Source organism: Anolis carolinensis, unplaced genomic scaffold, assembly GCF_035594765.1.
Source record: "Anolis carolinensis isolate JA03-04 unplaced genomic scaffold, rAnoCar3.1.pri scaffold_11, whole genome shotgun sequence".
NCBI classification, from domain to species: Eukaryota; Metazoa; Chordata; class Lepidosauria; order Squamata; family Dactyloidae; genus Anolis; species Anolis carolinensis.
In genome coordinates this window covers 15840831-15863921 of record NW_026943822.1, presented here as the reverse complement: position 1 = coordinate 15863921, position 23091 = coordinate 15840831, and the positions used below count along the sequence as shown (strand labels likewise).

The window sequence follows — 23091 nt, the reverse complement described above, 5'->3', positions numbered from 1 at the left end:
TATATATAGATAGTATGGATCATGGGACTATATATTATATATGTGTGCGTGTGTTTGCCTACATATATATACTGTACATATATACACACACACAAATACATATCCATAGAGAGAGAGGGAGAGATGCCACGATGGTCTTCCTCCCCTGCCTGCCTTTCCTTCCAGGCAACCTGCTGGAGCCTCCAAGCCGGGCTCCGTGGTGCGTGGGTGGCATCCAGGGGCGGAGGCGCCTCCCCATGCCCAGGCTTTGTTCGCCAGGGTGGGAAGTGTGGGCAAGCGCTCCCCTTGCCGGGAAGGAAAGCGGGTCTCCCTTGGGAAGGAAGGAGGGGATCGGCAGGCTCCCCGACCTGCGTTGCAGGCAAGCCCAGATCCCTCCATCTGCTGCAACCGGAGGAGACTTTTTGCGGATGCCGCGCACGTCAAGGGCTTGCAGGAGGAAGCGAGAGAGACCCCACCCAGCCCTTGATCTCGAGGAGAAGGGAGAGGACGCCTGCCTGCCTGCCTGCCTTCCTACCAACCATCCTTGCCATGGCTCTGACCCGGCTGCAGGAACGCCCCTAACCCGAGTCACAACCCGGAGGAAGATGCTCTGGTAGTTTGGGACCCGAGACCAGGATGGGGGCCAAGCCGGAGGAGGCGTCGGGTCTGTACTCTTCTCTCGGGGTGTCGCGTGTGAATGAGGTGCTCCGTGTCTTGGGTGGCCTTTGGGGGAGGTCTGGATGCAACAGGGTGCCTTGCCCTTGGCCTGTTTTTGGCGGCCCCAGGGTTGTTGCCATGCTGGCTCTCTTAAGTAACTGCCTGTTGTGAAGTAACATAGAGTCACTAGCAAGGCTTCCTTTGTCTTCGCTGAATCCACAAACTGGGAGAAGGTGGAGGAGGGACTGGGAAGACTGGGTTGGGTTCTGCTCTGAGGTCCCCAACCAACTTGGAAAGATGCCACTCCACCTCCTCCTTGAAACCAAATCAGTCCCTGACACTTGTCCTTCAATGTTTTGTCGAAGGCTTTCATGGCTGGAATCACAGGGTTGTTGTGTGTTTTCCGGGCTGCATGGCACATAAATCTGCTCATGTATTTAAGCAGCTCAGAGGAGCTTTATTACAAAGGTTTTCAAGAAGTGCATAGAAATACAGTAGAGTCTCATTTATCCAACATAAACGGGCTGGCAGAACGTTGGATAAGCGAATGTGTTGGATAATAAGGAGAGATTAAGGAAAAGCCTATTAAACATCAAATTAGGTTATGATTTTACAAATTAAGCACCAAAACATTATGTTATACAACAAATTTGACAGAAAAAGTAGTTCAATACACAGTAATGCTATGTAGTAATTACTGTATTTACAAATTTTGCACCAAAATATCATGATGTATTGAAAACATTGACTACAAAAATGCATTGGATAATCCAGAACGTTGGATAAGTGAGACTCTACTGTAGGTCCAAAAACATTGGGAATAGGACACACCAGATTAGACAGATGAAACCACCATCTAATATAAATGCAACACTATGAAAGGGTGCAGTTTTGTTGTATGTTTTCCCGGCTGTATGGCCATGTTCCAGAAGTATTCTCTCCTGACGTTTCACCCACATCTATGGCAGGCATCCTCAGAGGTTGTGAGGTCTGTTGGAAACTAGAAAAGACCTCACAACCTCTGAGGATGCCTGCCATAGATGTGGGCGAAACGTCAGGAGAGAATACTTCTGGAACATGGCCACACAGCCCGAAAGACATACAACAACCCACTTGTCCTTCACTAAATCAATAATCAATGTCTCCAAACTGGGGGGGGGGGGGGGGCTGGAGGGACTGGGAGATCAGGTCTCTTACTGGGTTGCTGTGAGTTTTCCAGGCTGTATGGCCATGTTCCAGATGCATTCTCTCCTAGCGTTTCGCTCACATCTATGGCAAGCAACCTCAGAGATTGTGAGGTCTGTTGGAAACTAGGCAAGTGGGATTTATATATCTGTGAAATGTCCAGGGTGGGAGAAAGAACTTTTGCCTGTTTGACGCAAGTGTGAATGTTTAAATTGGCCAGCTTGATTAGCATTGAATAGGTGGAGGGACTGGGAGACTGGGAGGTCCCCAACCCAACTTGGAAGGAAGCCCCATGGATGCCACCCCACCTCCTTAGAAGGGAGTCTCCTTGAAACCAAACCAATTCCAGTCCTTACCCCTTTTCTTTTCCTGAATGAATCAACTGGTATCACCAAACTGGGGGAGGTTGGAGGGACTGGGAGACCAGGTTGAAGGAACAATATGCTCCCCAACTCTATTTTGGAAGAAGGCCCCATAGATACAGTCTAACCCACTTGGAAGGGAGCCCCTTGGACACCAATTCCATTCCAGTATTTGCCCATTTTCCTTTCCAAATCTAACCACTGATGTCTCCAAACTGGGGGAGACTGGAGGGACTGGGAGATTGGGTTCAACTCTGCTCTGTGTTTATGAAATAATATGGTCCTCAATCCTACTTGAAAGGAAGCCCCATTGATGTACTTGAAAGGTACCTTGAAGGCAAATCAGTTCCAGCCCTTGTTTTTCTTTATTTTTTATTCTGGACTGGGAGAGGATGGAGGAACTGGGAGATTGGGTTTAATGCTGCTCTATGCTTGGGAAGCAATCCAGTCTCCCGGCCATTATCCCCAGTACAGTAGAGTCTCACTTATCCAAGCTAAATGGGCCGGCAGCATGTTGGATAAGCGAATATGTTGGATAATAAGGAGGCATTAAGGAAAAGCCTATTAAACATCAAATTAGGTTATGATTTTACAAATTAAGGACCAAAACATCATGTTTTACAACAAATTTGACAGAAATTGTAGTTCAGTACGCAGTAATGCTATGCAGTAATTACTGTATTTATGAATTTAGAACCAAAATGTCATGATGTATGGAAAACATTGACTACAAAAATGTGTTGGATAATCCAGAACGTTGGATAAGTGAGACTCTACTGTACTTGGTTGGCTTCAATGGAGCTTCCTTCCAAGGTGTGAGGATGAAATATTTTAACGGAGTAGCATATCCTCAAAACGCTTGGGATACCAATGGGACTCAACAATTGGTTTGGGTTGCTGTGAGGTTTTCCGGGCTGTATGGCCATGTTCCAGAAGCATTCTCTCCTGACGTTTCACCCACATCTATGGCGGGCATCCTCAGAGGTTGTGGTATGTTTGGAATGCCTCCTACACTCATTGCGTGCCCACCAGTATCTGCTATCTTGGTTGTGTCCTTGTGCGTGGGCAGCCTGTTATCACAATCATGGGAACAAACCGGCATTCAAAACAAACCAATTGTTGAGTCCCACCGTTGAGCCTCTTGTGGGGATGCTCCTCCGTCGTCATACCAGCTGTCACCATAAGGATGCTTGCAGGTTCACTAGGCTGTAACCAAAATAGTAGGCGTTGGCACACTACACTCCCCAAGCCCACTCGTTGAGATACTGTACCAGATAAATATCTATTTTTGGCATTCTGCATTAGCTGCAAATAGAGAGAGAGAGGTGTCCTTCAGCAGCCATATGTCTGCATGGTCAGGTTTGTGTTATTCACCTTCCTTGGCTAGAATGCAACTTGCTCTTGCTTGAAAGAAACCAGGTAATGCAGAAAGAAAAGGCAGAATCCCCCCAATATCTTTGGGCCAGATTTTGAAGATGTCTGCCCGCACCCTCATCCACAATATAGTAGTATTTTATCAGTCTTGACTCTTCCCATAGCAGCGTATTTTCCTGTAATAATTCCACAGTTGTTACTCATCCTTCTTTCCTTCAGGTAGCATTTTATTGCATTTCCTTCAGCACCGAACCCATTGGGGAAACTCAATGTAACCTCCGTGAGGTTGTCAGTAGCAACTGGTGACTGCAGTAAGAAATACAGTCATGTCAGCGCCAGGTTAACTAGTGAGTTAATTAACCAGGTTAACTGACACTATGATAATAGCTTGCAGTATTCTATAACAACTGCTGCACAATTATCTATGACAAATTCTATAATGTATTCAGAAGTAATCTCTATCATTTTCAGAGGGGCTTTCTTCCAAGTAAGGTGTAATTCTGGAGGGTTGGGCATATTTCTTCTTCCGTCAGCACTAGAGCACACAAAATATATGCAACTTTCCTTTTAAGATCAAACTAGATTAGGGTATCACTGGAGCAAGGTTTTGTTGCATCCACATGTTGGCAACCCTATTCTAGAGTTGTTTGGGCAAGATTTATCTAGAAGAGGTTTTCCATTGTCGTCCTCTTAGGCTGGATCTACACCATCCTACAATCCAGACTGTCAAAGCAGATAATCCACATAATTTGTTGTTTTGTTTTATGTTGTTTGGGCCTCTGCCCCATGTAAGCCACCCCGAGTCCCCACGGGGAGATGGTGGCGGGGTATAAATAAATTACTATTATTATTATTATTATTATTATTATTATTATTATTTGTTTTAAACTGGATTATATGATGACCCTTCTACACTGACATATAAAATCCAGATTATCTGCTTTGAACTGGATAATATGGCAGCGTGGAGCCCGTGGTGGTGCAGCAGATTAACTACTGAGCTGCTGAACTTGCTGAGCCAAAGGTTGGTGGTTCGAATCCAGGGAGCAGAGTGAGCTCCCGCTGTTAGCCCCAGCTTCTGACAACCTAGCATGCAAATGTGAGTAGATCAATAGGTACTGCTTCTCCGGGAAGGTAATGGCGCTCCATGCAGTCCTGCTGGCCACATGACCTAGAAGGTGTCTACAGAAAACGTCAGCTCTTTGTCTTAGAAATGAAAATGAGCACCAACCCTCAGAGTCGGACACGACTGGACCTAATGTCCTTTGTATGGCAGTGTAGACTCATTTAGGCAGTTCAAAACAGATAGTATGGATTAACTGCTTTGATTGTATAGCAGTGTAGAAGAGGCCTGAGTCTACACTGCTATATAATCCAGTTCAAAACAGATAATCTGGATTTTATCTGTCTTAAATCCAGCCTTAGGGTGCATCAACACCGTAGGATGAATGCAGTTTGACAGCCCTTTAATTGCCATGGCTCGATTCTATGAAATCATGGGAATTGTAGTTCTACAAGGCCAAAAGCATAAGTGCCTCACCAAACTACAACTCCCATTATTCCCCTTGAGCCCATTGGATCTACAGTGCTGATGTGATTTTGCCTGAGAGAGTAACTTGCCCAAGAGCATCCAGTGAGTTTCCCTGGCCAAGGCCCAATCTAATGTAGCAAAGTTTTAAATCTCAAATGGACCACAGAACTGGAATAAAATGCCTGGAGTCATTACTACCTATTGAAACTTATATAATAGCTCCTGTCTTCATATCAGTCTTAATTTTTCTATGACGTCTTTCTTTCTTCTTTGGGACACTAGTGACAACCTAATACTTTCAGAGGGAAAACCGAATCTATTTTAGTACCTTCTGATGTCATCTCTCTTTTCATTTTGTCTCTCCAGCTGTTCAAACTTCAGGAAAGCCTGGAAGTGTGCCTTACATGAATGCAGGTAGCATTATGTAATATTATTTTAATAGTCTTGTGTTTCATCTCTCTGTTCTAACCATGCTGTCCCCCATCTTGAGCCACAAGGAGAGGTGGGTGATACGATGATGATGATGATATCATTATTGTTGTTACTATTATTATTATTTTGCTACTATTATTACACTAACATTTAAACATTTCACTAAATACAGTTCAGGAAGTGAGAGAAATCTACCCCTCGGAAGGAAAATTAACTCCTGGAAGAGTTATTATCATGGGGAAAAGGTGTCTCCACTGAAGATTTATTACCAGTTCTTGTTCATAACTTTGAGACTGCCTGTAGATGTGTGTGTGTGTGTGTGTGTGTGTGTACACATACATAAGCAATGCATGTATGTGTGTGTGTGTGTGTGTATATATATGTGTGTGTGTGTGTGTGTGTGTGTGTGTGTATATATATATATATATATATATCTTTTAATGTTTTAAAAGTTGCATATGCCTTGTCTCAGTAGTCCTTCTTACAAGGACTAGGAAACTTAGGAAACTTAGGTCATGTGTCCTTCCAAGTATTGTTGCATTGCAAATCCCATCATTCATCATCCTTGGCAGTACTATCTAGAGCTGAATGGATATTGCAATCCATTGTCTGTGTTGCAACATTTCTGTAAAAAACCCTTCTACACTGCCATATAAAATCCAGATTAACGGTTTTGAACTGGATTATACGACAGTGTAGACTCATATAATCCAGTTCAAAGCGAATATTGTGCTTTATCTGCTTTGATAATCTGGATGATATATAATCCACATTATCTGCTTTGAACTGCATTATATGAGTCTACACTGCCACATAATCCAGCTCAAAACCAATAATCTGGATTTTATGTGGCAGTGTAGAAGGGGCCCTAGAAAGCGCGCAGGTTAGGCACAGCCTCAAATCCTATATACATATAGATATCTAGAGATTTCCATATATCTGTATATCTGTATCTATGTGTATCCATTATTTTTATATATGAATTTTTGCCTCACATGTTTGCAAGTCTTTGCAAATCCTATGCAGATATAATTATTTATATATAGAAAGATGTCTAAATAGATATACAGTAGAGTCTCACTTATCCAAGACTTGCTTATCCAAGGTTCTGGATTATCCAATGCATTTTTGTAGTCAATATTTTCAATATATCGTGATATTTTGGTGCTAACTTCGTAAATACAGCAATTTCAACATAACATAACTGCGTATTGAACTACTTTTTCTGTCAAATTTGTTGTATAACATGATGTTTTGGTGCTTAATTTGTAAAATCATAACCTAATTTGATGTTTAATAGGCTTTTCCTTAATCCCTCCTTATTATTCAAGATATTCGCTTATCTAAGGTTCTGCCGGCCCATTTAGCTTGGATAAGTGAGACTCTACTGTACCTAATTTAGAGACTGTGGCCCTATTAAATGCAGATACCTGAAACACAAACTCCCAATCAGTTATTTGAGCTCAACCAATTAGAAGAACAATAGCTCTGAAGTGGAACAGAGCTGGATTGCTTGCAAAACAAAGGTATTGCCCTCCCTATATGAATTCTGTGACCTCAAATGAAATTTTTGCTTCAACACACAAATTTCCAGCCTTTTAGAAAGCGAGTGGTTGAAAATAATCTATGCCTAGCATTCTTGTGTTTGCTGTATTCACCTTTCCTAGGTCACATTGCCTGCCCCTTGGATGCCTTAACTGTCTCTCTAAAAGCACAACTGAAGTTTTAAGTTACAGCGATGTTAGAAATGTGAGCACTAAAAGACAATTTCCTTTGGGGAGAAGAGTTCTTCTTATGAGGGATTAATGTCTTTACTTTGCCCCATCATGCAGTTAAACCTTGAAGTCCAGAAGAGCATTCCTTTTCATTTATTTTGATCAACCACCCATGATTTCCCATATACAGCAAACCATCCACATTCTCTAGGATTAGAGATGCAGGAGCCCCATGCTTTTAAAAAACTCTTTAGAAATTTCTAGGTCTTCCATTGTGGAGGATGCCAAGATTCTTAGAGAGACCATATTACCCTATTTACTCAAACGTGATGCTCACCATTCTGGGCTAAATTGCCTTGCCAAAATTAGGGTGTGCGTTAGAATTGCATAATATGATAATCTTAGTCCTGAACCAAAGCAAAAGGAAAAGCTTCTTCAGGAGTGCGTGGAGCTCCTGTATGAGGGATATCATCCCTAATTTAATTGCCATGTCTCAGTGCTATGTGATCCTGGGATTTGTAGTTTGGTGAGCATTCTTTGGCAGAAAAGACTCAAGACCTTATAAAATTCCGGTCTCCATGACTCCATAGCATTGAACCAAAGCAGCTGAAGTGGAGTCATTCCACAGCATAGATACACCCCAAAATTTTCTTTTCCATTTTTGAAGGCTTTGGTGTTCTAACACTTTTGTTTTGAAAGAAGGAATTTTGATAGGGGCCTCCTTTTCTGGACAAATTTGGGCCAATTTTTCTGCTGCACATTACTGTTGTGATTCAGCCGGCTGGCTGATGACAATGAGGGGATTGTTATTCCTGAGCCATGGGTTTTTCAGTGAGGGAACTGAGCGGAGTTTAGATCCAGTCTGTGAGAATGGGCTTAAACGGCCTCAGATTCCAGCATACAGAGAGATGTACCGGCTGTCAAAGACTTTCACCTAGTCGTCTCATAGCAACCCCAGATAAGGAGTTGGATGGGCAAGAAAGTTTGCCCGAGAACACACCTGTGGTCAGCAGAAATCTCAGGCTTCGTCTTAGAAACAAAGCAAGCAAATTAAGAAAATCACAGTGACTCCGCGAGAAACAGCAGCGTGAGAGATCTCACAGGCAAGGCAGTCAAGGTCACAGACATGACTTCATGGTTTGTGGACCTCAGATCAGAAAATTGTTCCCTTAGAATTCAGATCAGGCAACGTCGCTTAACAAGGAGGATCTTGAGCCTTGTTTCCAGCTCATGTCTTAGTGGATTCATGGTTTAAGAAGTTTTTATGGTCTGGCTCTTGGATTCATGTTCATGTTTTGATTCTTGTTTTCCTGGATTCATGCTCATGTTTTGATTCTGGTATTCCTGTCCCTTGTTTATGGAACAGATTTGAACTGTTTGGATTTTACTTTTGGAGTGTTTTTCCTATTGCCAGTTCGGTTTGGCTTATTACTTACTGACTATTTCTCCCATTACCTATTGGATTACCTATTGGATTTTGTGTTTGCTGTGCCTTTGTATACTTGTCTCCTGTCTTTGGCTATTGATATGGTCAGAGGACTAATCGGTTTAAAAAATCTATCTAACCTATTTTTATTCCTAGGTGAAGAAGAAGAAACCCTGAAGTCTCAGCAGGATGTGAAGCCCAGCGATGAGCAGTAACTTCTGCAATAACGTGTCAGTGAGCATGAGTGTCAACGAGGTGTCCACCTTTCCCCTGACTCTGGAGCAAAAAACCGGCTTTGCCTTCGTAGGGATCCTGTGTGTCTTCTTAGGACTGCTGATTATAAGATGCTTCAAAATCCTATTAGACCCTTATAGCAGTATGCCATCGTCCACATGGGAGGATGAGGTCGAGGGGCTGGATAAGGGAACATTTGAGTATGCTCTCGCATGAAAAAATCCCAGAAAAATACCCTGCCTTAATTTTGATGTTGTTCATTTCGGGGTGGGGAGGGATGGGGTGGGGATTTCCCCGTCAGGAGGCATTTGTAACACACACCGATGTTTTGAAGATATGGTGGTGGCATCTTTTTGTTAAATAAAGCTTTGTTGCAGATTCATACAATCATTTCCACCCAGTGTTTGCTCTGGGGCATTGCGGTTTTCAAAACAGTGAAAAGTAAGAAAGAAGTCATACATAAGGGAATTTTTCAAACATGAACGAGGTTTAAAGATTCAACATAAGAAAAAGACTATTAGGAATTGTGGGAGTTGAAGTCCAAAACACCTGGAGGGCCAAAGTTTGCCCATGCCTGCTCTAAGGGCAAGTTAAGTATTGAATGGAATAGAGCCCCATTTAATCCTGGTGTTATCATCTAAGCAAATTTCCTAAAGAGAATGAAAGCATACATACCAAAGAAACTGGCAGATGCCAATTTCAGGATATGATGAGAAGGTATCATCAAGGGCTCTGTGGTGATGTTTCCAGGACCTCTGTGAGGATCAACTGATTTTGTGCTTGGAAAGGCTTCAACCAGGGATTTCACGTAAAGAATACTTAGCAGACATACGTTGGAAAATTCTGATCACGGTTTTCCATTCCCTGTCAAGATACTGACCCAATCTTCCTCCTATTGGATAAACACAGATGTCTATTCTAAACAATGTAATGAGCTATACAAAACACAATAATAGTTCAAAACATAAGTAATACACAATATGTATATTAGAGCATCATATACATATTACATTCACAGAATTAATGCTCAGTCCTTTGGTATATAACCCAAAAGTATCTAACTCAGTATTATAAATCAAACAAAATGATATAAATCTCTGCAGTCCTAAAAGGAGGAAGATTTGTTCTAATCTTCCTCCTGCCAAAGTTAACTTGATTTCAAAGTTAACAAAACATGCAAGCTTACAAGCCATATGCATTTCACAGCCCTTCAAGGACATGTGAAGATATTTGCTTTCATTGGTCCCCATTGTTGGTTTCAACACTTGAATTCTGCCTAAACAAGGGGACTCTAATAATTCTTTACACAGTGGTTCCCAAACTTTGGTCCTCCAGATGTTTTGGTCTTCAGTTTCTAGAATTCCTTGCAGTTGGCCAAGCTGGCTGGAGCTTCCATGAGCTGAGATCTCAACATCTGGAGTCCCAAAGGTTGGGAACTACAGGTTTAGAAACCAAGTTTCTATATACGGCCCACTTATAAAGACATCTTGCATAAATCAAATGGTAATTATACCTTAAAGACCCAAGAAGAAATAAATAAAACATTTAAGAATGTATCTTGGTTCCAATACAGACAATTGAAAGAATATTTCAACAAAGATAAATCAGTAGGATTTATGGAAAAAGAATCTATATGGGACAAGATAATCCACCTTGAAAAGAAAGAAATTACAAAAATATACAAAGTATTATTGGAATAGTCAACAGAAACTGAAATTGTAAAAGACTGTATGGGCTTCTAACATAGGCCATCCGATAAAAATGGAAGACTGGGAAAGAAACTGGAATAAAACACTAAAGTATACTTACGCATCTGACATAAAAGAGAATTGGTATAAAATGATGTACCGTTGGTACATCACTCCCCAAAAATTGGAAAAATGTTACAAAAACATACAAGACAAGTGCTGGAAATGTGAAACCCATAAGGGGTCATTTTTCCTTATGTGGTGGACTTGTAAAATTGCAAATAATTTTTGGACAAAAATACATGAAAAAATTCAAGAAATATTAAGAATAAAATTTCAAATGAAACCAGAATACTTCCTCTTAGGAATGCCAGATTTTGAAATGGATTTAAACAAAGATATATTATTTAATTACTTGGTGACAGCAGCAAGAATAATCTATGCTAAAAATTGGAAATTGAAAGAAACCCCTCGGATAGAAGACTGGATACTTAAAATATTAGATATTATGAATATGGACAATTTAACACAAAGTCTTAAAAGAAATCAAGGCATACCAAAGAAAACAGCTGATTGGACACTTTTGAAAGAATATTTAAAATAAGAAAGACGAGAAATAGATTCCCAACCATAAAAAGAGCATGAACAAATGGGTGGTTGCATTTTCAAAGAAAAGAAATGTATATTTTTATACAAATACAGTAGAGTCTCACTTATCCAACATAAACGGGCCGGCAGAATGTTGGATAAGCGAATATGTTGGATAATAAGGAGGCATCAAGGAAAAGCCTATTAAACATCAAATTAGGTTATGATTTTACAAATGAAGCACCAAAACATCATGTTAGACAACAAATTTGGCAGAAAAAATAGTTTAATACGCAGTAATGCTATGTAGTAATTACTGTATTTATGAATTTAGCACCAAAATATCACGATATATTGAAAACATTGACTACAAAAATGCGTTGGATAATCCAGAACGTTGGATAAGTGAGTGTTGGATAAGTGAGACTCTACTGTATATGGACATTTTAAACTTTGATGGAAGAGATCGGAAGTTAACAAAAAAAATTAATGCTCTCTTGCTATCTTCATTCCTACTTTTCTCTGTTGTTTATGTTCTCCCACTTTTATTGTAAAAGAAAATATTTGCTGGTTTGTATTTATTTTATTTTTTGGTTATTTTTTGTTTTGTTTGTTTTTTGTTTCCAATAAAAATTAATTTTTTAAAAAAGAAACCAAGTACAGTAGAGTCTCACTTATCCAACGTTCTGGATTATCCAACGCATTTTTGTAGTCAATGTTTTCAATATATCGTGATATTTTGGTGCTAAATTCGTAAATACGGTAATTACCACATAGCATAAATGTGTAATGAACTAGTTTTTCTGTCAAATTTGCTGTATAAGATGATGTTTTGGTGCTTAATTTGTAAAATCATAACCTATTTTGATGTTTAATAGGCTTTTTCTTAATCTCTCCTTATTATCCAACATATTCGCTTATCCAACGTTTTGCCGGCCCATTTATGTTGGATAAGTGAGACTCTACTGTATCTATAAAGGTGTGGGAAGAAGTAAAAGTTTGAGCCCTGGACTGCAACTCTTGAAATAGGGTTTGAATCCCTACTCATCCATAGAAACCCACTGGCTAATCTTGGGCAACCATATTGCCTGAGGTCATCCACAAAGAAAGGCAAAGACAATTCTGAACAAATCGTATCAAAATCACCCCCATGATAGGTTGTTTGAGGTTGTCTTCGATCAGTAATGAATTCAAGGCACACAACAAGATGAAAAGGAGGGTGAAAGGGGCAGAGAAAGACCTCATTAAAAAATGCTAAGCAAATCCCAAATGAGTGATATTCTTGCCAACACCTATCCTAATTCTGAATGTTTATTTAAGTATAAGAAACAGCTGCTGGTGCCAATTTTGTGATCACCTTGGATTCACTCCAAGCCATAGGAATAGGAAAATCCCATGCAGCAAGTGAACAGCAATTCAGGAAAAGCTGCAAGTGAACGCTGCAACCTAACTGCCTCAGGACTATGCTTTCTGTTTTTCATACATCAGATAACTGGTCCTTCAAGCATCTGGGATGAGTCAGTCTGAGGTGGCTATGACTTGTGAAGAAGCCTTGCCTATGCAGCAAAATCTATGGAGAGAAGTTCTGTGAAGGTACAAAGAAGCAGCAATAAAAAGTTATGCTTCAAGGTGACCTCCTAGTCAGACAGCAAAAGCAGGAGTGACAATATTTGACAGCTGTTCATTTCCATTTGGAGAAAGTTTGGAATCAAAATTTCATCTCAGCAGAAGTGTCAGTCTTGTTTAAAGAGGTGCTTTGAGAATCACTGAGATAAGGCCAATCGGCATGGACAGCTCATTCATTCATTTCGATGATTTCATATTATGCCATTTGCCATATAATCTGGACAGATGACAACCGAGGGAATGGTAAACGTGACAGCTAAATGAAATGTCACTCAGTCTGCACTAGATCTTCAAAGAAACAGCCAAAAAGAATATAGAAGAGTCCAAAGGGAAGAGACAGTTTAGATGTTTCTGAAAAAACAAATGCAATGGAGCCCTGCATATGTTAGCAATAGTAAAACTAAAGCTTACCCCTGACGTTAAGTCCAGTTGTGTCCGACTCTGGGGGCATTTCTAAGCCAGAGAGCCGGAGTTGTCCACAGACACCTCCAAGGTCATGTGGCCGGCATGACTGCATGGAGCGCTGTTACCTTCCTGCCAGAGCGATACCTATTGATCTACTCACATTTGCATGTTTTCAAACTGCTAGGTTGGCAGAAGCTGGAGCTAACAGCAGGCGCTCCCTGCTCCCTGGATTCGAATCTGCGACCTTTCGGTCTGCAAGTTCAGCAGCTCAGTGGTTTAACACACTGCGCCACTGGGGGCTCCTATGTTAGCAATAGGACACACTTTAATGGTGTGTCACATAATAATAATAATAATAATAATAACAACAACAACAACAACAACAACAACAACAACTTGGGAAGTGTTCGACTTGTGATTTTGTGATATGAAATCCAGCATATCTATCTTGTTTGCTGTGTCATAATAATAATAATAATAATAATAATAATAATAATAATAATAATAATAACTTTATTTTTATACCCCGCCCCATCTCCCTGAAGGGACTCGGGGCGGCTTACATGGGGCCCGATAAAACAATCAAATATCAAAACACAGCAATAAAACAGTTATCCAATAAAAACATCAATTACATTAAAAACAATCGTTAAAATCAACATAAAACCACATCAACCATATGAAGAAGATCCCAGGTTCAGTCATTTTTCTTTCTTCAACCTGCTCTTGGAAGGGATTTGCCTTTGAGGAAAGACCATAATGGGTGGGAACAGAACTAAAAGTGGTTGAAGTTGCAGAATTAACTCTCACCCTTGTTTGCTGTGCAACATAACAGGCATTTTCCTTCCCTAACTTGTGCAATAACACAAGGGTGAGAGCATTGTCTTGGAAAATGAAGTATAGCCAAGACAAGGAATAGTTTGGGGTAAATCAGGAGTTCCTCCTAATCTGGAGGCACAGTTGGCCATGGTCCAGAGGATCCCCAGCCATGATCTAAATCTGTACTTTATTCAGCAACCCAGTGTCTTAGAGCTGATGTCCAAATGTTCGCCTGGCAACCAACCAGACCTGAGCTTCCAGGCTCAGGACCAAGTCCTAGATTATGTTCAAACTATGAACCTGATTTCAGGGAGAGTGAAAACTCCACCCAGAACAAAGTATTATTCCTATTCTTTGATCAGTTTTCCAATTGACAAGGAACTGCTCTGTCTGGATTAAGCGACAGAGTTTTTTATCCTCATCTAATCCATTGCTGAATTTTACAACAGTTTTGGATGGCCCTCTCTACTTGTAATCCATCCTTTTCTTTTGTTTCGCATTGTTTTGTCTCTATTTTTCTCACCATGGAAAAATAGATACAGGAGAAAAAGATTGAACAGTTAAACTCTGCTTTATCTTTGAAGAAATCTTTCCGGGAATGCCCGAAAGATCACCGGATTGTGCACCATGTGTGAAGCTGCGAGAGTGGGAATGACCTTCAAGGGTGTTAATGAAATCAAAAGTATTGCATGAATATTTAAGGACTTTTAAATATAGCTGTAGATGAGTTATTTCAGTAGCACATGACTGCCTGGGAGTGTATGGTTCCCAACAGTTTTGTTCACACTTGCGTGAGCGCATTGACGGCTGTTTAGAAACTTGTGGGAGCAGAGGTCAGGTTCTTGGAGAGTACCTGAATTGCTTCCACTAAATCCAGTGACTATTAACGAGAGCCAGGTGCCAAATTTGACTCCTTCCATCAAGAATTAATGGGATCATTACTGACTAATATTTAACAAGCTGAAAAAATGTTCCTCTGAACCAGTGGCTAGGAGTATCAAAGCCTCTGTTACAAAACCAGCAATTCCAGAGTTCCTCCAGAATTTTGTGTAGAATGAAAGTCCGGGCTCATGATGGGAAGAGCTGCCAGTGACTATCAGAAAACAAGAAATATTCTGCTAGCTGCTTAGAAGGGAGAGCAAAAGGCACCTGAAAGTACCTTGGACAGAACTATCTTAAGCTTAGCATCCATAACATTTGTGGGCGATGGCAATAGATTGCTAAATTGAAAGACAAGCAAGGACAGGAGGCAAATCTTTGAAAATATATTTTGGAATTTCAAGCTGCAATATAATTTGTAACAGGTAAGATTTTTATTTAATTTAATTCTCCACTGGTTTATCTGGTAGACCAGGGGTCCCCAAACTAAGGCCCGGGGGCCGGATGCGGCCCTCTGAGGTCATTTACCTGGCCCCCGCCCTCAGTTTTATAATATAATATTTTTTATTTACAGCATTTATATTCCGCCCTTCTCACCCCGAAGGGGACTCAGGGCGGATCACATTACACACATCAGGCAAACATTCAATGACTTTTTAACATAGGACAAAGACAAACAACAAACATAGCTCCGAGCGGGCCTCGAACTTATGACCTCCTGGTCAGTGATTCATTGCTCTCCCGTCTGCACCACAGCCTCGGGCTGTGTATTATATGTATTATTATCAACATATAATATTGATAATAATATTATAATGTAATACAATATAACATTAATAATAATACCATATAATAATATTAATTACATATTCTATATTACATATAATATTACAGTATAGTGGCATAGTTCAATATAGTAATATATAATGCTAATATTGTGCTATGCTAATAATATAATATATTGTATGTACATATAATTTGTAAGCCTTTGGGGTGAGAAAGGTGTGATACAAATGTAGTAAATAAATAAATAAATAAATAATAGGCTCACCCAAAGTCTGAAATGACTTGAAGGCACACAACAACAACAACAACAATCCTAATTAACTTGACTATCTCATTGGCCAGAAGCAGGAGCACACTTCCCATTGAAATCCTGATAAATGTATGTTGGGTTAAAATTGTTTTTATTTTTAAATATTGTATTGTTCTTTCATTATTCTTGTTGTTGTTGTTTTGTACTACAAATAAGACATGTGCAGTGTGCATCGGAATTTGTTTGTATTTTTTTTTTTCAAATGATAATCCGGCCCTTCAACAGTCTGAAGGATTGTGGACCAGCCCTTGGGTTAAAAAGTTTGAGGACCCCTGTGGTAGACCATATCTCCCTGTATAAACCTTCCTGGGCCCTGAGATTCCCTCGGATGGATAGATATAGATATGGTGCCTTTGTTGATGATAATTTATTTTATTTACCGTGTCAGAAGCTAATTGATGGTACATTTATAATGTACTTAAAAACACAAAGTTAAAAACTTGGCATTATACTAAATGTCCTTTGACCAGAAGCTGGCCACTTGGAGTGCCTCTGGTGTCACTGTAAGAAGGTCCTCCATTGGGCTCAGGCTGCATTGTAGCAAGAGGTCTGTGGTTTGTTCTTCTCCACACTCACATGTCATGGACTCCACTTGGTAGCCCCACTTCTTAAGATTGGATCTGCATCTCGTGGTACCAGAGTGCAGTCTGTTCAGCACCTTCCACGTCACCCAGCCTTCTATGTGCCCAGGAGGAAGTCTCACATCCAGTCTCAGCCACTGATTGAGATTCCATGTTTTTACCTGCCACTTTTGGACTCTTGTTTGCTGAGGTGTTTCTGTGAGTATCTCTATAGATCTTAGGAAGCTGTTTCTTCATTTAAGCCATTGGCCTGTTGGCTGATACCCAAACAGAGGACGAGCCGGAGATGTCACTGCCTTGGTCCTTTCATTATTGGCTTCTATACTTCCCAGCAGATGTAACGTGGTGAAATAACAGCTAAACAGTATAATTTCTCCAACGATGTAGGGCGTAGACATCCTGTGATAATGCGGCATGTCTCATTAAGAGCCGCATCCACTGTTTTAATGTGGTGAGATGTATTCCACACTGGACATGCGTATTCAGCAGCAGAGTAGTCAAGCGCAAGGGCAGATGTCTTCACTGTATCTGGTTGTGATCCCAGGTTGTACCAGTCAGCTTTTGTAAGATATTATTTCTAGCGTCCACTTTTTGCTTGATAGTCAAGCAGTGCTTCTTGTAAGTCAGAGCATGGTCCAGAGTGACTCCCAGGCATTTGGGTGTGCTGCAGAGTATTTTGGTGTATGCAAAGTGACTCCCAGGTATTTCGTTGATGAGGATGATGACGATAAATGAGTTTTTCTCACTATAGAGCTCTCCTCTCTTAACTTGATTCAATACTGAGCTCGGGCTGTAGCGCAGGCTGGAGAGCAAGCCAGCTGTAACCAGCTGCAATGAATCACTCTGACCAGGAGGTCATGAGTTCGAGGCCCGCTCAGAGCCTATGTTTGTCTTGTCTTTGTTCTATGTTAAAAGGCATTGAATGTTTGCCTATATGTGTAATGTGATCCGCCCTGAGTCCCCTTCGGGGTGAGAAGGGCGGAATATAAATGCTGTAAATAAATAAATAAATAAATACTTCAGCATCATTGGTACAGTAGAGTCTCACTTATCCAAGCTAAATGGGCTGGCAGAACCTTGGATAAGCCAATATCTTGAATATAAGGAAAGATTAAGGAAAAGACTATTAAACATCAAATTAGGTTATGATTTTACAATTTAAGCACCAAAACATCATGTTATACAACAAATTTGACAGAAAAAGTAGTTCAATACGCAGTAGTTATGTTGTAATTACTGTATTAACGAATTTAGCACCAAAATATCACGATATATTGAAAATATTGACTACAAAAATGCATTGGATAAGTGAGTCTTGGATAAGTGAGACTCATGTAGTTTGGACTAAAACCCAGAGTCAGTTCATTAGCTTGTAGACATCAAAGTCAGCTCCTGTCATGGGCCAATGCTACTGTATTTGTCCAAAATTGAACACATTTCTAGTCATGTTTAAGAAAAGCCAAAATCAATGAGCTTTAACATGCTGAAACTGAGTTGGACATATACGTTGGGGATTAGTCCAGCTTTTAAACAGGGTCTACATTTTATTTAAAAAAATAAAAACATGCCTATGAATTCAAATAGGTCTTCACGGGTTGAGTCACCTACCAGTTAAACTCATTTAAAGTTCCAACCAAACTTCTTGCAGTCTTCTTTATCCAGACAGCTGTACTCAGATAAATGAAAGAAAAAATTAGATTCTCGGGATTGCAGCCCTCTACAAAATTTCATTCCCCTTCTGCTTCGCTCTGCTAATCAATGGCAAATTGATTGCTGTCTTGAAGGAATCATGACATTATCTGTCTGACTTGGCTTGAAATATCCCTGTATTGACTCTTGGTTATCTTAAATGAGGCCCAACCTTGGCTTTTTTGTACCTTGCTGTCAGAGTGTCTGCTTAACAAAATAGAAGGCAAATATGGGAAGGGAATTCAAAACAGCCCAGAAAACTCACAGCAACCCAGTGATTCCGGCCATGAAAGCCTTCGACAACACAATGTACTGTAACCTTCTATAATATATATACATACATATATATATATATATATATATATATATATTAAGAAACATTTCTTAACATTCATTCCTTGCTTCACTCAGCTCATTTACAAGCAGCCACAAAATAATGACTATGCCATAGGACAGGCAAAGTTTTTGGACATGAACGTGCCTTTTGAGAGGAACGGAGTCTGGAACACTGTGATCCGTTTCCTGACCCGGCCAGCCCCATTGAAAGCAAAATGAGACAATTGCCTTGGGTAGCCATAGCACGAAGCAGCAAGGGGAGCCTAATTAAAATCAATTACGTTATGAATTAAATTGGAAATTTGCAATCAAAATGGGGCAAGTTAATTAAATTTATTTTATTTTATTTACTAAAGCGATTGTCTCCGATTGAAATTCCAGCTTGAACGTTTCCCTGGAATTAAGCGATTAATTAAATGAACCACAATGCATGAGAGCCAACAAAAAATTATATTACCCACTTGGTTGTTTATCCAAAACCATTCTGGGATTTTTGCAAAACTATTTCTCGCTCAGGGGTAGAGAAGTGCAAGGTCTAGACTATTGCTATTCAACATGATGGCACATTGATAGCTTTGTGTTGAAAGGATATATGTGTTGTCAAAAGCTTTCATGGCTGGAATCACTGGGTTGCTGTGAGTCTTCCGGGCTGTATGGCCAGTACTAACAAGTACTAACTAGCATCCAAGATCAGAAAGGATCTGGTGCCTTCAGGGTATGTAAGCTGTTGCTACACCACCAGCATAACTTCTGTTAAATTTGGAACAATCCACAGTCGTGTTGTTGCCCCAAAGTGACAATGTACTGTAAGTGGGTTGCTGTGAGTTTTCCAGGCTGTATGGCCATGTTCCAGAAGCATTCTCTCCTGATGTTTCACCCACATCTATGGCAGGCATCCTCAGAGGTTGTGAGGTCTGTTGGAAACTCGGCAAGTGAGGCTTATATATCTGTGGAAAGTCCAGGTTGAGAAAAAGTGAATGTTGCAATTGGCCACCTTGATTAGCATTGAATGGCCATGCAGCTTCAAAGTCTGGCTGACTCCTGCCTGAGGGAAACCAAAGTGCATTGGATCTACACTTTCAGATGCAGAAAGAGAAAGAACTGTTTGAGGCAATGTTGCAATTGATCACCTTGATTAGCACAGAATAGCCTTGCAGCTTCAAAGCCTGGCTGCTTCCTGCCTGGGGGAATCCTTTATTGGGAGATGTTAGCTGGCCCTGATTTTTTCCTGTCTGGAATTCTCTAGTTTTTTGAGTGTTGCTCAAAGGATGCCTGCCATAGATGTGGCCGAAACGTCAGGAGAGAATGTTTCTGGAACATGGCCATACAACCCGAAAAACTCACAGCAAACCAGTGAAAGGATATACAGTAGAGTCTCACTTATCCAAAGTTTTGGATTATCCAATGCATTTTTGTAGTCAATGTTTTCAATATATCGTGATATTTTGGTGCTAAATTCGTAAATACAGTAATTACAACATAACATTACTGCGTATTGAACTACTTTTTCTGTCAAATTTGTTGTATAACATGATGTTTTGGTGCTTAATTTGTAAAATCATAACCTCATTTGATGTTTAATAGGCTTTTCCTTAATCCCTCCTTATTATCCAAGATATTTGCTTATCCAAGGTTCTGCCGGTCCGTTTAGCTTGGATAAGTGAGACTCTACTGCAGTTGCATCGAAATGTCTTTGAGTGGAAAGGTAACAGGGTTAATGTTTGGAAAGACATTAGCAATTCCAATGATGACGCATTGTGTTTTCTGTGTTCCTTGACAGAGTTATCCAGTGTCACTTCAAGATGACAGAATAAGAATTTCCCTGGAAGCAGATTCTGAATGAAACACCAGGAATATCAAAGCAGCAAACCGGAATAACACAGAAATAGCAAGAGCAGTGACTGAGACGTCTATTGACCAGAAATATGTCTATGAATAATTCTCCGAATGTGTTTTCAGATCCAAACCTGAATAGATTTCAGGTCAATGTCATCAATGAAAACAATGACAATACAACCCATGCTCAGGGAGATCCTGATTCTCAACATCACGAAGAGACGTCTTTTGCGGCTGATTCCAACAACAGGCTCCAAATCAGCTACAGGCCAGGAAACCGAGAAGGATACGACAACTTTCCAAATGGAGACTCTACTAAAACGGGTGGAAGTTTCCACCCTTACGATACTCATAATAACACATATTATCTGAAAACCTTTGGCCATAATACAATGGACGTTGTGCCTAAAATCGATTATTACCGAAACTCTGGCAGCGTCAGTGGGGTCAAAATGAACAGACCAAGCCTGATGGAGATCCATGAGCAGTTGTCAAAGGTATGTCAAAAACAGAGAGGGAGGACTTTCCTTTGGAGGCTGGCCGCACTGCTAAATTAATGCAGTTTGACAACACTCTGTCATAGTTCAATATCCTGGGAGTTGTAATTTACGGAGGCACTAGCACTATTTGACAAAGAAGGCTAACATAGTTGTAAAATGACAACTATGATGAATCCATAGCACTGAGCAATGTCACTTAACGTGGTGTCAAACTGCATTAATTTTACAGTGTAGATGCACCCTGAGATAGATAGAGCAACTAAAGGTCTTTTTTTAATACGAATTTTTAATTTTTTAAAATTCAAAAAATACATACCGTACACATACAAAACATTTACAATTCCCACCACCAACACGAGGATTGTTTTCTTTTATTCATTTCATTCATATTCACTTCTTTTATATATATATATATATATAATGTTTATTTATTTTCATTCATTCATTCAAATATACATACATTGCAAGTGTTTGTTGCATACAGTGCAATACTTTCATCTATTAGTCTTTCATAATCATTTCTCAGACAATATATTTTCAATAAGGGGTCACAGGCTTCTATTTGTATAGTACATATAAAAATATTATAAGTTCCAAATTTATATCCGTTTTCTCCTTGCCTTCAGTCTATTAGCTTCCTCTATGTACATTTTTAGATTAATTTTACATTGAAATGTTGGATCATTTCTTCATGTTGGATTCATTTCTTTTTGAGACAATCTTTATATCTTTATCTTTATACATTTCCATCCTATATACTATAACATTTGAATCTTATTTCTTATGGTTTGATCTCCGGATTGATTCATGATATAGTTCTTTACCCTTGTCCATCTTTCTTCCATTTCTCTTGTTCTATTTTCATTCGTTTTTAAAACATTTAATTTCACATCCATAATTTCATTTGCTCCACCATATATTGGTACTAAAGGTCTTTTGAGTTACCGGTGGTGCAGCGGATTACACCGCAGAGTGCTGAACTTGCTGACTAAAACGTTGCCAGGTTCGAATCTAGGGAGTGGGGTGAGCTCCCGCTGTTAGCCCCAGCTTCTGCCAACCTAGCAGTTCGAAAACATGCAAATGTGAGTAAATCAATAGGTACCGCTCCAGTGGGAAGGTAACATAGCTCCATGAAGTCATGCCGGCCACATGACCTTGGAGGTGTCTATGGACAACACCAGCTCTTCGGCTTAGAAATGGAGATGAGCACCAACCCCAGAGTTGGACACGACTGGACGTAACGTCAGGGGAATAACTTTACCTTTACCTAGGGATAGCTTATTTAAAGCTTAGACTAAAACTTCAAATAGGTTTACGTACTGCTGATATTGGAGCTCTCAGCTGCTACTCATTGTTCAGCTTCAGTTGTCCATACATTTGTAGAAATTTTGCATCCATTGTCACATTCTATGATCCCAAAGAATCCCATTTATATCACTCTCTGAAAGTGAAGAAAACAGAATACTTACTTGTTTAAATCATTGTTTAGAACATCACCGTAACTTCTGGTTCAGTCGACAAGTTCGCCAAAGTGGATGGAATTGGAGGAGACGCCGAACTCAACAAGGAGGAAGAACTCAAAGGCGGCTTTGTGAAATTCGGATGGGTGAAGGGGGTCCTGGTGAGTAAAATATATCTTTTATACAGATGAGCACGTTTGGATGTACAGTAGAGTCTCACTTATCCAACATAAACGGGCCGGCAGAACATTGGATAAGCGAATATGTTGGATAATAAGGAGGCATTAAGGAAAAGCCTATTAAACATCAAATTAGGTTATGATTTTACAAATGAAGCACCAAAACATCATGTTAGACAACAAATTTGGCAGAAAAAGTAGTTCAATACGCAGTAATGCTATGTAGTAATTACTGTATTTATGAATTTAGCACCAAAATATCACGATATATTGAAAACATTGACTACAAAAATGCGTTGGATAATCCAGAACATTGGATAAGCGAGTGTTGGATGAGACTCTACTGTATTAGTTGAAAAGTCTGAACTATACGCTGGATAGAATCATGTTTTAATTAACTGTTCAGGTGCTTGTGGGTTCACTTGCTATGGCTAATATGTCACATTGTTGGCTTTAAGTTCGTACTTGCAAATTACGCCTTGGCACAATGTGCTATAGTCTGGAACATCAGGCC

At 40.0% G+C, this 23091-nt stretch overlaps 2 protein-coding genes and 1 long non-coding RNA gene across 4 annotated transcripts in view; 2 read left to right on the top strand and 1 right to left on the bottom strand.

Annotated features, from left to right (window-relative positions):
• Positions 1 to 503: 503 nt before the first annotated feature.
• Positions 504 to 9282, top strand: ctxn2 (cortexin 2). Its single transcript, XM_003227998.4, has 3 exons — positions 504 to 643; positions 5455 to 5502; positions 8818 to 9282. The coding sequence occupies exon 3, from the start codon at positions 8866 to 8868 to the stop codon at positions 9109 to 9111; it is 246 nt and encodes an 81-aa protein (XP_003228046.2). The 5' UTR covers positions 504 to 643; positions 5455 to 5502; positions 8818 to 8865; the 3' UTR covers positions 9112 to 9282.
• Positions 9283 to 9328: 46 nt separating this feature from the next.
• LOC134294013 (uncharacterized) lies at positions 9329 to 22533 on the bottom strand. The gene is made up of 3 exons (XR_010000991.1): positions 22408 to 22533; positions 18186 to 18243; positions 9329 to 9787 (listed from the first exon to the last, which is right to left on the bottom strand). It is a non-coding gene; the product is annotated as an uncharacterized LOC134294013 (long non-coding RNA).
• slc12a1 (solute carrier family 12 member 1) overlaps positions 15054 to 23091 on the top strand; it is a 62696-nt gene continuing 54658 nt past the window's right edge. Inside the window, exons 1-3 of one of the 2 annotated variants that reach the window (XM_062963595.1) lie at positions 15054 to 15325; positions 20383 to 20935; positions 22428 to 22559. In XM_062963595.1, the coding sequence (XP_062819665.1) occupies positions 20528 to 20935; positions 22428 to 22559 (540 nt within the window). In that variant the 5' untranslated portion in view covers positions 15054 to 15325; positions 20383 to 20527. The remainder of the gene's footprint in view (positions 15326 to 20382; positions 20936 to 22427; positions 22560 to 23091) is intronic. The other variant, XM_062963594.1, reaches the window with a different exon arrangement.